At 42.0% G+C, this 13,923-nt stretch overlaps 1 protein-coding gene across 1 annotated transcript in view; it reads right to left on the reverse strand.

Moving 5' to 3' along the window:
* ubr1 (ubiquitin protein ligase E3 component n-recognin 1) overlaps positions 1-5,780 on the reverse strand; it is a 46,260-nt gene extending 40,480 nt beyond the window's left edge. The window contains exon 1 of the mRNA XM_056295234.1: positions 5,729-5,780. Within this exon, the coding sequence (XP_056151209.1) occupies positions 5,729-5,773 (45 nt within the window). The 5' untranslated portion in view covers positions 5,774-5,780. The remainder of the gene's footprint in view (positions 1-5,728) is intronic.
* Positions 5,781-13,923: the final 8,143 nt, after the last annotated feature.

Consider the following 13,923-nt stretch of genomic DNA (forward strand, 5'->3'; position numbering starts at 1 on the left):
GGTACTGACCCAATTAGGTACCGGTACCAAAAATTAGCGGTACTCGGTACCCATCCCTAAAAATATGTAGCCATTTCATGTGAGCATGTTAGTACTCCATTTAGAAATAGAGGTCATACAACACAGTAAATCAGTCACCACAGTGGTCACCAGTCAGTCAAGCTCCTGAAGTCTGATGACACCACCATTATTGAGCTCATCTCTGGTGAGGATGAGTCCGCCTACAGGTGGGAGTGACCATCTGGTGTCCTGGTGTGGCCAAAACAACTTGCAGCTCAACGCTCTAAAGACAGGTGAGATGGTTGTGGACTTCAGAAAGTACCCAGTCCCAACCGCCCCCATCACCATGTGTGGCTCCCCAGTCGACACTGTGGAATCCTCCCACTTCCTGGGCACCATCATCATCCAGGACCTCAACTGGGAGCTGAACATCAGCTCTCTCACCAAGAAGGCACAGAAGAGGTTGTACTTCCTGCAACAGCTGAAAAAGTTCAACCTGCCAAAGCCAATGATGGTGCACTTTTACACTGCCATCACTGAACCCATACTCACCTCCTCCATCACTTTCTGGTATTCTGCTGCCACTGCCAAGGACAAGGGCAGACTGCAGCGTATCATTCGCACAAGATAACCGACTATACCCGGGGTTAAAGTGGACTAGCCTGTTTTACACCCCGGGTATATTCTGGGCTAGTCCAGTTTATAACCCAGGGTATTATTTAGGTGAGGTTATGTCATACCCTTCTAAACCAGATTATACCCCCCACACTCAGATACACAAAATAATCAAGGATAAAGAATTCAATTTTGATTTTATTTCACATGCTGATAACACAACCTTATAAACTATCATACAACACCTACTGCCAACCATCTGGAACTGTGATGAATCTTGAATAAAATGGAGGCTATAAAATAAAATATATGATAAAATAAAAAGGCTATATTAGTGAATCATACTAATAAATTAACTAATCAACTATTGTTATTCCTACAAAAACATATTTTATCATTGTAATTATTTAATTACACGTATAACAGTTACTGGGACAAATTGTCACATCGCCATTCCTATCTATAGTCAAGTATTCACTGTAGCGCCATCTAGTGGTGCAGTTCCATGAGTATTGATGTGCATGATCAAGCGGAGGTGTACTACATACATGTAAACTTTCAAATCTCTATCACCTTCCTAGCCTATTAGCTTTTGGCTAACTAGCAACTTTTTTTAGCCCTTTTAGCTAAACTAATGAAAATTTTTAGCTTAAAAACATCAGAAATGACAGCAAAAACTTGCTTTTTAACACATACATGTTCACTAGGAACCTTTCTAACCCTGATCTACCAATCTTAAGGACATTTGTATGCATTAACATAGTTTGATCGATAAGTGATCAAGAGATCGAAAGAGAGATGTCTACTCACCATGCTTGCTGAAATTACTGCATGTCAAGAGCAAAATGATTTCAGAACATTGAGTTGCACATACGAGTTTTGAAAAGTGCCCTCTGTAACCCGGGGGGAGGGGGTATAATCTGGACTACAGGGGTATAGTCTGGCCTAGCCCAAAATATACCCTGGGGTATGAACCAGCCTGAGCTATTTTATACCCCGGGGAATATTTTAGGCTAGGCCAGACTATACCCAGGTATAGTTTGGCGGGGGGTTAATCTGGCCTGCTACACCAGTATTAAACAGGCACCGGTGCTAAATTATTAAAGACCACAGTATTGATAAGCTCTGACATTTAACAGTTATGCTATTGGTATTGGAGAAATTAAGAAATCTACTACTACTTTCAGCTGCTCCAGTTAGGGGGTCACTACAGCAAGTCATCTGTTTCCATCTCTGCCTGTCCTCTGCATCTTCAAAAATTAAACTTCCTATTTATTTTGACTACATAAATGTTATCTTGCACCTTTTATCTCACCAGCTCTGTTTCTAATTTGCAATATGATTAAGACATCTGTCTATGATGCATTTTTGCTATTCCCAATCCAGATCTCTCTCGCTCGGAGCCTGTCCTATGCGCAAGCCAAGGGGTAGGGCCAGCTCTCTCCTCTCTCTCTCATACACACACACACACACACGCACATGCACATACATGCACGCGCACATGCACGCGCACACATGTACACATGCACACAGAGAGCCTGCTCTTCGTGATAATGACAAAGGGAACTAAACGATCAAAAGTCTGGTTATACTTCACTAGAATCAATGCTGACAATGCTAAATGCCACAAGTACAACAAGTCCTTTTTTTTTTGCATGCAAGGGTGGAAACAAGCAATCTTTTAAAACATCTAGCGAAAGTGCATCAAATACCGGTGGACAAAAGCACAGTCTTCAACTGCCTAGCCCCACGGGCATTAATAAAGTACTCAAATAAAATAAAAAATAGCTTGTAGTGCATCTCTCGTTGCACCATCCACCTTAGGTTTGCTGTGTATGCTAGCAGCCTAGAACCCACATGGACTTAAGTAAATCAAGCGAACATGGGTTAATGATTAAAGTAATGCTCTAGGGCGTCTGGGTGGCGTGGCGGTCTATTCCGCTGCCTACCAACATGGGGACCGCCAGTTCGAATCCCCGTGTTATCGCCGGCCTAATCAAGCGTCCCTTCCGGCCATGTGCACTGGTGGGAAGCCGGATGTGGGTATGTATCCTGGCTGCTGCACTAGCACCTCCTCTGGTCGGTCGGGACGGCTGTTCGGGGGGGAGGGGGAACTGAGGGGAATGAGGTGATCCTCCCATGTGCTACGTCACCCCTGGCGAAACTCCTCACTGTCAGGTGAAAAGAAGCGGCTTGCAACTCCACATGTATCAGAGGAAGCATGTGGTAGTCTGCAGCCCTACCGGATCAGCAGAGCGGGTGGAGCTGAGATCGGGATGGCTTGGAAGAATCGGGTAATTGGCCGGATACGATTGGGGAGAAAAAGGGGGGGGATTCCCCCCCCCCAAAAAAATAAATAATAATAATGCTCTGCCCAGACATGAGAAAATAAAGCAATGTTAATTCGAATCTTAATGTGTTTTGTTTTTTTCTCTTAAAAATAACAAAAGAACTAATAAGAGTATAATTAAAGTACCGGATCGATCGGTAAGAGTAGTACTACCGTTAAAATCTTAACAATACCCATCACTAGGGCTATGCAATATGACCAAAATCTCATATCATGATGTAGGCCATTCATATCATGATGATACATATCACGATATAGCACATTTTCTGTAAATTCAGTGAATAAATATTTTATATAAAATGACCACATGGAAAGGCTTATTTCTTATTACACTTTGAATTACATATTCGGGGCTCTGGTGGGGAGAATCGGCGCTCCTCTTCATCATTCAATACAGACGAGTGAAGACGAGAGATGTGTGCTAGTTTCTTCATTCCTCTCCCCTCGCTATTTCCCCTGTTTAAGGTAATTACTGTACACAAAGCACTATAAACTTAGCGACACATGTTGATAATTTTTCACTGTGAGAGCCAGAGGCAACTTTTGTACTTTTATTTCATTACCTTTATGTTTTTTTTTTAAGTTTCAGGGTAACTCAATCACTGTGTAAGCTAGCTACTGCTATTGTATTGCTATAGCATCCAGCTGTTGTTCAGCCATTGTTTGCATTTAAGCTAGTCACTGAGAGACTTTCTGTAAGGTGCTTAAAAACATTATTTCATCACTATAAGAAGTCAGTTCATATGTCAGTTAAAATATACAAGTTAAAAAGGTAAATGTATTTCATATAAGTTACTCCATTTTCTACACTGGTTAAAAATATAATTTACATTATTTAGAAAAACATAGAAGAATAACTTAGTTGTGGAAACTGTGGTCCTGAGACGGAGTGTGTATACCGAAAAATGTGTAAATTTGGTTGTACTATATGTAATTAATACTCAATACAGACGAGTGAAAGCGAGAGATTTGTGCTGGTTTCTTCATTCCTCTCCCCTCACTATTTCCCCTGTTTAAGGGCACATTTCGACATTATTGTTATTACCTTATTCCATTTCAACTATGCTTTTGAGGCTGTCATCTGTAGATTCTCTCTGTACTGTTTGACATGATTCTTGCGTAGGTGGTAAAAGAGGCTAGTGGCATTTGAGTCTGTTGTGGGGACTGGCGTGCAGCATATCTTGCTAAGTGCGGTTGTCTGGTCCTTGTCAGACTTTTCATACCCAAACCACATCCATATGATAGAAGTAGCCCCTCTTTAAGGTACAAGCTCCTCGTTTTGTCCTGGCTGGTCGGAGTTCTTCTGTTCGGAATTACCCTGTTCTGAGTTAGGTTCACTGTCCTCCATATTTGTTTGTATTGCCTTCATGCAAATTTCCTGCCTGCGCCCATGCTGTGCAAAGAGTGTAAAGGGTCATCCAAATGATGAAAAATAATGCCATAAAGAGTGTGATTTGCGACACAATGAAATAAACTATAGAACTTAATATGAAACGATAGACGTTTCCTATCGTCACACAATATATATCGTCATGTCGCACAGCCCTACCCATCCCTACTGCTGAGGGGGTGATTGGCTGCAACCTGCCGTCCCTCGATGACCTGTACATCTCCAGGACACCAAGGTGAGCAGGAAAGAGCATGGCCAAAGCTTCCCACCCGGGCCATGGTCTCTTAAAAACACTCCCCTCTGGCAAGAGGCTAAGGTCTATAAAAACCAGAACCTCATGCCACAAGAACAGCTTCTTCCCTACAGCAGTAGACCTTTTTAACAAGCTCCCAGATATACACGGATCCTGACATTACCCCCCCCACACACACACACACCCTGTTATCTTCCCTACTGTGCTCTCCGTTTATGGACACCTTGCATAAAACCTGCACTACCCTGTAAATAACTCTTATTCTGTAAATAACTTCTTAAAATTCTCATTTAACTTTTTGTAAATAGGGCTCCTGCCACCTAGTACCAGGCATCTGGGGCTGCCCCATGGTCAACGCTGAACCGGTGTTGACTGCACCATATGTGTGTGTGTGTGGGGGGGGGGTATTTATTATTGTTTTTAACTTACTATTTACTGTTAATTTTTCCCTCTTACACCAATATGCCACAACAAATTCCTTGTATGATCTTGTACTTGGCGATAAATATGATTCTGATTCTTATTCTCAACCTCTCATCGGTCTGTGGCTGAGGCGACGACTGCTTTGCAGTATTCCTGCCAGCATTAAAATTTCGTTTCCGGCCGCTAGCCTGAGCGTTTTACATGTGTCACAGCGGTTTTTGACAATTATGTCCGATCAGTCTTTTGCAAGGAATGTCAATTAAATTAGTCCCATTCCCTCTAAGGGGCCAATCATGCTAACACATACACTTATTTAAAGCACAAACGCTTCATACGTGTGACTGACGCTAACATCCTATTCTCGGCATTGAGACGGTTATTGAACCTATTCCATAACATTACACCACATGGGAAAACACCAAATATTATTAGCTTTCTCCCGGTAAGAAATTTTGCTTGCCTTTCCAGTGCACAATTCCGGAAGGTTTCCAACAAACCACTACGGGAGAAAAGCGGCAACTGCTAGCCTCACAAATATGACGTGTTTAACAGAAACATTGGGCATGCATAAAGACACATGACGTATTTCGTGACAACATTGAGATGTATCGTAGCTACCAAAATAGTAATATTACATAAAATGATTTATCGTTTTATGCAATGTATACTCTCGGATGTATTGATCGAAAAATCATACCTTGCTGTGCGCCAGTTCGTTTAAGGATCCCTCACCTTCCGCCATATTTCGTCTGCCGTAAAGGAAGTGTTGCTAGTTAATCTTGGTTCTTCTTCTTGTTGATTTTTATTGGCGGTTGGCATCCGAAATGCCGCATTACCGCCATCTACTGAAGAACGTCACAGTACGGACGCCTAAAGCGATATCATATTCATGATGTAAGTGCTGTTGCATAAATGCTCTATGTTCATGATTCGTAATTGATTCCATAATTTCATACAATAAATACATAAATAATTTAGTTGATGTAAGGTAAAAACTTAAAGCTGATGTGATTTGATGGACAGTAAATGCATTTGTTACAGTTAAAACACAATAAGGCACACGCTCAGGCATCTAAAGGTCAGCCTGACACGACACAAGGGAAGTCGGATCGCGTAAACATTGTTTTGTGTTTGTCCTATATATCCTGCTGTTCATCCAATAACTGTATATTGTATAATTGAATTATTGTGTGAAAGGAACAGTACTGTATGAATGTTTTAATATAGTGTGATGAATTTGTACTGTTCACTTTGTGCAATAAAAGAAATTTAAAAATAAAATAAAAAATTGTTGCGTTTTCGGCGAAGTCAGTGCATAAAAACCCTTCGGAGCAGGTGGTTGAAGAATGGCGTGTACGAGTCCCGGAGCGGCATACTTTGAAAACGGTGAACCAATGCCTAGCCGTTGCGAATCGGAAGAAGATCAAAGAGAATAGACGGAAGGAAGGTCGAAGAAAATTAGGAAGAAGAATTCGTTGTCCAGTGACAGTCAGTCGGAAACACAAAATTGTCTGGAAAAAACGCGAAGACGGGAGATGAGAGTGAAGTGGAGTGTGATTATTGAATGTGGAGATCATTCCAGTGGCAAGTTACGTCCAGTGAAACTCACAAAAGCTATTCAACATGAGATTGGGCCTATTAAGCAGGCAAAGTTTTTGAACAAAGGAAGATTGTTGTTGAGTGTTGTTAATGTCATTCAACGCGATACGATATTGAAGATGAAGACGCTGAATGAAGTCCACATTAAAAGCCATGTTCCCGGGACAAAAGAAGATATGTGGAGTGATAAGTGGAGTTCCCTTAGATACCAGCCTGGAAGAACTCAGGAAAGAAATTAAAGGGGGGAAAGTGTGGGTAGTGAAGCGTCTTCCAACTATAGCACGAAAAGTAAAGAAATTTGTGTTTGGTAGATTATTTCTTTGTTGTAACAATGCTTCTTGACAATAAAACGTATATCAGGCACCTGATTGTCAGCACCTGGGGTACCAGAAGCTCAAAACAAGAGTCAATAGCAACAGCAAAATAAGCTGTTTGGCATTGGCAGAGAAGATTTGGCAAATTTTTCATGGGCGCAACCTACATACTCAGCTCTGCTGCTCATCCCACAAATGCATGTTCCTTACAAATGTGGCACCATTTAAAAGGGAAATAAACAGGCTTTCCAATGGTATAAGATTTATTGCCAAGAAACATTGTTACAACAAAGAAATAATCTACCAAACACAAATTTCGTTACTTTTTGTGCCAAGTATAGATACCAAGGTGAACTGGTCAACAGTTTCAGTTCTCCTTCAGTTTGAGGGAAAGATGCCACAGAAGGTAATGATTGGGTGCATGAGTTTCCCTGTCAGAGAATATGTTCCCAAGCCATTGAGGTGCTTTAAGTGTCAGAGAATGGGACATGTAGCAGATCAGAGTAAAGCAAAATCAAGATGTTTTAGATGTGCTGGAGAACATTAACATGGTGGATGTGCAGCTGATGCCAAGCTAAAATGCTGTAATTGTGGTGGAGAGCACAGGGCCGCATTTCAAGGGTGAGTTACAAAAAAGAGCAAAGGAAATCCAGATATACAAAGTTCAAACAAAGTGTCATGTGCTGAAGCAGTGAAGCAAGTATTGCAAAGCATATTGCCAAAAAATATTGTTACAACAAAGAAATAATCTACCAAACACAAATTTCCTTACTTTTTGTGCCAAGTATAGATACCAGGGTGAACTGGTCGACAGTTTCAGTTCTCCTTCAGTTTGAGGGAAATATGTCACAGAAGTTAGTGATTGGGTGCATGAGTTTCCCTATCAGAGAATATGTTCCCAAGCCATTGAGGTGCTTTAAGTGTCAGAGAATGGGACATGTAGCAGATCAGTGTAAAGCAAAATCAAGATGTGTTAGATGTGCTGGAGAACATTAATATGGTGGCTGTCCAGCTGATGCCAAGCTAAAATGCTGTAATTGTGGTGGAGAGCACAGGGCAGCATTTCAAGGGTGAGGTACAAAAAAGAGCAAAGGAAATCCAGATATACAAAGTGCAAACAAAGTGTCATGTGCTGAAGTAGCGAAGCAAGTATCGCAAAGCATGGCAGGAAATTTGCAGCTACCTCCAAACATAATCTTTACAAGAGCTTTTTCCAAACTACCACAGGTGCAGAAGGTGAGTCCTATGACAGCTCACATAAGTGTGCAATAAAAGATGATAGGTTGATTGTGGATAAGCACAACTTTGTGGCCTTTATTGGCAAGGTTGTAAATGTTACTTTGCAACAGACAAAAAAGATGTCAAGGCTGAAGACTATAGTGGAAGCAGCAGATGAATATTTGGGTGTAAACGATTTAACTGTAGAAATGTTACATGATATGCTAGCTGCCAATGATGGCTTCTCACAGCTTGGTGATTAGTATAACGGTTCTCCTTATTCTACAATGGAATGCTACAAGCCTTGTTGCGAATGGCCAGGAATTTAAATTATATATACAACAGTTAAGTGAGAAACCAGATGTTATTTGCATTCAAGAGACATGGCTGAAACCACACTTGGACATTAATATTAGGCGGTACAATTCAATATGTCAAGACAGAGATGGTGGTCAGGGAGGGGTCCGCAATCTTTATCAAAGAAGAAATGTCTTATGGTAGGTTATTCATTAATCACATTTTTGATCAAGAGCCAGTAGTTGTAGAGTTTTTTTGGTCTGGTGTGGCGTGTGTCAAAAACACGTCTAGCGCAACAGAAAGCTTCTTCGAGGTAAGTCAACCCACCTTCTCATGGTTCAGATTGTTATCACTACAAGGGCGATTGGTCCATAGCCAGTAGAAAGTAACCGGCCCCCTGCTGCCTTGTGGGATAGGATATTTAGCCAAAGGCTAAGGGCAGGGCAAAGCCCGACAGAAAACCTCCTGGGAAGTAACCCCAGACCAATTATTATGGCGCACTTGAACGTGGACATGTCTTGGTAATTGAGTCAAGGTTACCCCAGTTATGGGTTAAATAACAAAACAAACTACTGCCTTGTAGACGCCCTGGGAGGGGTAAAGGCTATGGGACCAGCCCAGACAGAAACTGGGATCCGAAGGAGTTGCGACCTCGGGTCTACTATCAGCAAACGACAATCATGGTTTTATGCTCGACTGCGGTCGAAGGATGATGATGAGAGTTTTGGGTGGATAAAAGGAAATTTGTTGTTATAAATCTATATAATCCCTGTAAAAGACTTAAGATAGAAGAAATAGAAATGCTTGAACAACGAAATGAGGTAATGTGTTGTGGTAATTTTAATGCTCATAATACGTTATGAGGAGGGGAGACGACAGATTGCAATGGGCAGATAGTAGAGGAGCTAATGGAATCAAACGGATTCGTTTGTTTAAATAGTGAGCAAGTTACTAGGCTCAATTTTAGAAAAGGAAGAGTGTCTGCTATAGATCTAACTTTGGTTTCTAGTGAATTGGCTACTGCTAGCTACTACTACTACTTTCGGCTGCTCCTGTTAGGGGTCGCCACAGCAGATCATCCGTTTCCATCTCTTCCTGTCTTCTGCGTCTTCCTGTCACACCAGCCACATGCATGTCCTCTCTCATCACATCCATAAACCTCCCCTTTGGCCTTCCTCTTTCCTGGCAGCTCCATATTCAGCATCCTTCACCTATACCCAGCATCTCTCCTCCACACGTCCAAACCATCTCAATCTTGTCTCTCTTGCTTTGTCTCCAAACCGTCCAACTTGAGCGGTCCCTCTAATATAATCGTTCCTAATCCTGTCCTTCTTCGTCACTCCCAGTGAAAATCTTAGCATCTTCCACTCTGCCACCTCCAGCTCCGCCTCCTGTCTTTTCATCAGTGCCACTGTCTCCAAACTATATAACATAGCTGGTCTCACAACCATCTTGTAAACCTTCCCTTTAACTCTTGCTGGTATCCTTCTGTCGCAAAGCACTCCTAACGCTCTTCTCCACCCACTCCACCCTGCCTGCACTCTCTTCTTCACCTCTCTTCTGCACTCCCTGTTACTTTGGACAGTTGACCCCAAGTATTTAAACTCATATGCGTTCGTCACCTCTACTCCTTGTATCCTCACCATTCTGCTGTCCTCCCTCTCGTTTGCACATAGGTATTCCGTCTTGCTCCTACTGACTTTCATTCCTTTTCTCTTCAGTGCATTCCTCAACCTCTCCAGGCTCTCCTCAACCTGTACCCTACTCTTGCTACAGATCACAATGTCATCTGCGAACATCATAGTCCACGGAGACTCCTGCCTGATCTCGTCTGTCAACCTGTCCATCACCATTGCAAACAAGGAAGGGCTCAGAGCGGATCCTTGATGTAATCCCACCTCCAACTTGAACCCATCTGTCATTCTAACCACACACCTCACCATTGTCACACTTCCCTCATACATATCCTGCACCACTCCTACATATTTCTCTGCAACTCCCGACTCCCTCATACAATACCACACCTCCTCTCTCGGCACCCTGTCGCATGCTTTCTCTAAATCTACAAAGACACAATATAACTCAATTTAAAATTTCAATTTTATTTGTATAGCACAATATCACAAATTACAAATTTGCCTCAGTGGGCTTAACAGCAACACAACATCCTGTCCTTAGACCCACTCGTCAGATAAGGAACAACTCCCTAAAAAAAAACCTTTAACAGGGAGAAAAAATAGGAAGAAACCTCAGGGAGAGCGCAACAGAGGAGGGATCTCTCTCCCAAGACGGACAGCGTGCAATAGATGTTGTGTTCACGCAATTTACACAGTACAACATTGAAAGAGGATAACAGAATTATAATGGACATAACATTTATGAAGAATATGATGCACAGGATGCCAAACAGTCTCCAGATGCCAACAGAACAGTCCGGGACCCTAGCCGCGCGACCAGCATCATCATTTTAAAAAAAAAACGTATGTGAAGAGAAGAATGGCAGGCAGCATCCAAGTGGCGACCACCATCACCACGGAGACCTGGGGAGAGAACCGATTGCACGGGCACACAAGGGAGACTCACATGACACCATTCAAACACAGAAAAAGAGAAAGGAGAAGACAACATTCAGAGAGAGAAAAGACGTGAGAGGAGAGAACAGTATGCAATAGTCATTAGTCATAATCAATTAAGTCATCAACTAGTCATAATCTATACTCTATATAATCTCGTTGGCAGAACAGTGGTTGGTAAATTCATTGAGACAGAAAACCAACCCGCCATCCAGTACAGGTTGTGAAGCACTGAACTTAAAGGCAGTAGTGGATCTAGAGATTTTTTCCTGGGGTGGCAAAGGGGTCACAAGACTGTGTCCCAGAGGTGGCAGCTGCCACCCCTTGCCACCCCGTAGGTCCGCGCCTGTGAGGGGGAGGGGGATTCTAAATCGGCGACTTGTGTTTGAGATGAGTTTGGTGCGGGTCTCATTGACCTTCACCATGCATGAACATAAAATATACTTTAAAAACATATTATCTGATTTATAAATGGGGTGGCAATACTGTGTCCCAGAGGTGGCAGCTGCCACCCCGTAGATCCGCGCCTGCTTAAAGGCAACTAATTGTAAGCTAAGGCAAAAAGATTAGTTTTAAGTTTGGATTTAAAGGACTCAACAGACTCTTATTGTCTGATGACTGCAGGCAGGTTATTCGACAACAGCGGAGCCCAACAGGAAAAGGCCCTGCCACCAGCTGACTTCTTTTTAACTTTGGGTACACACAGGAGCCCTGTATTTTGAGAATGAAGAGCTCGAGATGGCATGTACGGTCTAAGGAAATCAGACAGGTAAAATGGGGCAAGCCCATTAAGGATTTTATAAGTCAGCAGAAGCACCTTGTATTCTGATCTAACATGGATAAGAAGCCAATGAAGAGAGGTAAGAATTGGTGTAATATTGTCAAATTTCCTAGTTCTAGCTGCAGCATTCTGAACCATCTGAAGACTTTTAGTACTAGAATGTGACAGACCTGAGAACAGAACATTACAGTAGTCAAGTCTGGATGAAACAAATGCATGTATTAGAGTCTCTGCATCAGCCATGGAGAGAAAAGACCGAATTTTAGCTATGTTACGTAAGTGAAAAAAGGCAGTCTTGGTGATTTCTTTAATGTGCTTATCAAGGAACAGCTGGGATCAAATGTAACACCAAGATTTTTGGCTGCCACACTTTGTGAAACCACAGAGTTGTCGATTGTTATCATTACTTGATCAAATTGGTGTCTGTGTCTAGCAGGGCCAATGACCAGCATCTCAGTTTTAACCGAATTTAAAAGCAGAAAGTTAAGTGACATCCAGTTTTTCACAGTAGCCAGGCAGGCCTCTAAGTTAATGATTTGAGTATGATCGTCAGCCCTTATAGGCACATACAGTTGAGTATCATCAGCATAGCAGTGGAAATGTATTCTATAACTGCGTATAGTTTGGCCAAGAGGTGTAATGTAAAGAGAGAAAAGTAGAGGGCCAAGAACTGAGCCCTGAGGCACACCATATTTAACGTCAGAAAATGTTGATATAATATTACTATAGCAGACACAATGTGTTCTCCGAGATAAATAGGACTTAAGCCAAGAGAGAGCTAAGCCAGAGACACCAAAATTACAATTTAATATAGTATACAGTGATCAATGGTGTCAAAGGCTGCACTGAGGTCCAGTAGTAGAAGCACAGAAGTGGAATCAAGGTTGATAGCCAGTAAAAGATCATTCACCACTCTGGTCAGAGCAGTTTCAGTGGAGTGACAGGGCCTGAAAACCGACTGAAAAGGTTCATATAGATGGTTTTCTTTTATATGGGTCGAAAGTTGTTGATACACAACTCTCTCTAGTACTTTAGAGAAGAATGGAAGATTAGAGACTGGTTGATAGTTATTAAGAGACCCTGGATCGAGGTGTGGTTTTTTAAGTAGAGGTTTAACCACAGCTGTCTTAAAACTGCTGGGAACAATGCCAGTAGTAAGAGATAAATTAACGATGTCTAGCATTGTAGGTCCAAGAAAAGGCCAGAGGTCTTCAAAAAGTTTTACTGGTAAGGGATCAAGTAGGCAAGCGGTTGGTTTAGAAGCTGACACGAACTTAGTCAAAGTATCAAGAGAGATAGTCTCAAAAGCTGTAATAACTGAAACTGTCAGTGACTCAATGTGTAGATATGAATTTAGTAAGACATGATCTGCAGGAGTAGATGGAGTTGAACTAATTTTGTTTAAGCTCTCGTCAACCTTATTACAGAAAAAATCTAGAAATTCATGGGCTGTGAATGGTGAGAAGCTAATAGACGTCTGCTTTTTAGTAAGTTTAGATACAGTATCAAAGAGAAATCTGGGGTTATGTTTATTAATATTTATTAAGTGAGAGAGATACGCTGTTTTTGCAGCAGATAAAGCACACTTGTATTTCAATAAACCCTCATGCCACGATAGGTAAACAACTTCCAATTTTGATTTTTGCCATTTACATTCCAGTCTCCTACAGGTCCGCTTAAGAGCACATGTCTCATCATTAAACCAGGGTGTAGGCCTCTTTAGTCGCCTAGCTCTGGTAGTGAGAGGTGCAACTGAATCAAGGAGACTAGGGAGGGCTACATTTAAGTCAGTAGTGAAATTTTCAACAGAATCAGTTACCACAGTGAAAGGAGCCAAGACTTTCAGGCAGGTGCTGGCCAAATGCAGCTACAGTGGAGGGACCAATATGGCGAGTGGCAATTACATATGTGCTGACATTAACTGGACAGGCCAATAAAGCTTCAAATTTGATGAGAAAATGATCTGACACAGCAGATGTGGTTGGCAAGACATTCAGATCAGAAACAGCTATCCCTTTAGATAAAACCAAATCAAGGGTGTTACCACTGCAATGAGTCGACTCTTGAACAAACTGAGTGAACCCAAAGTATCAACTAGCGCCAGAAAGGC

Source organism: Lampris incognitus, chromosome 16 (assembly GCF_029633865.1).
Source record: "Lampris incognitus isolate fLamInc1 chromosome 16, fLamInc1.hap2, whole genome shotgun sequence".
NCBI lineage: Eukaryota > Metazoa > Chordata > Actinopteri > Lampriformes > Lampridae > Lampris > Lampris incognitus.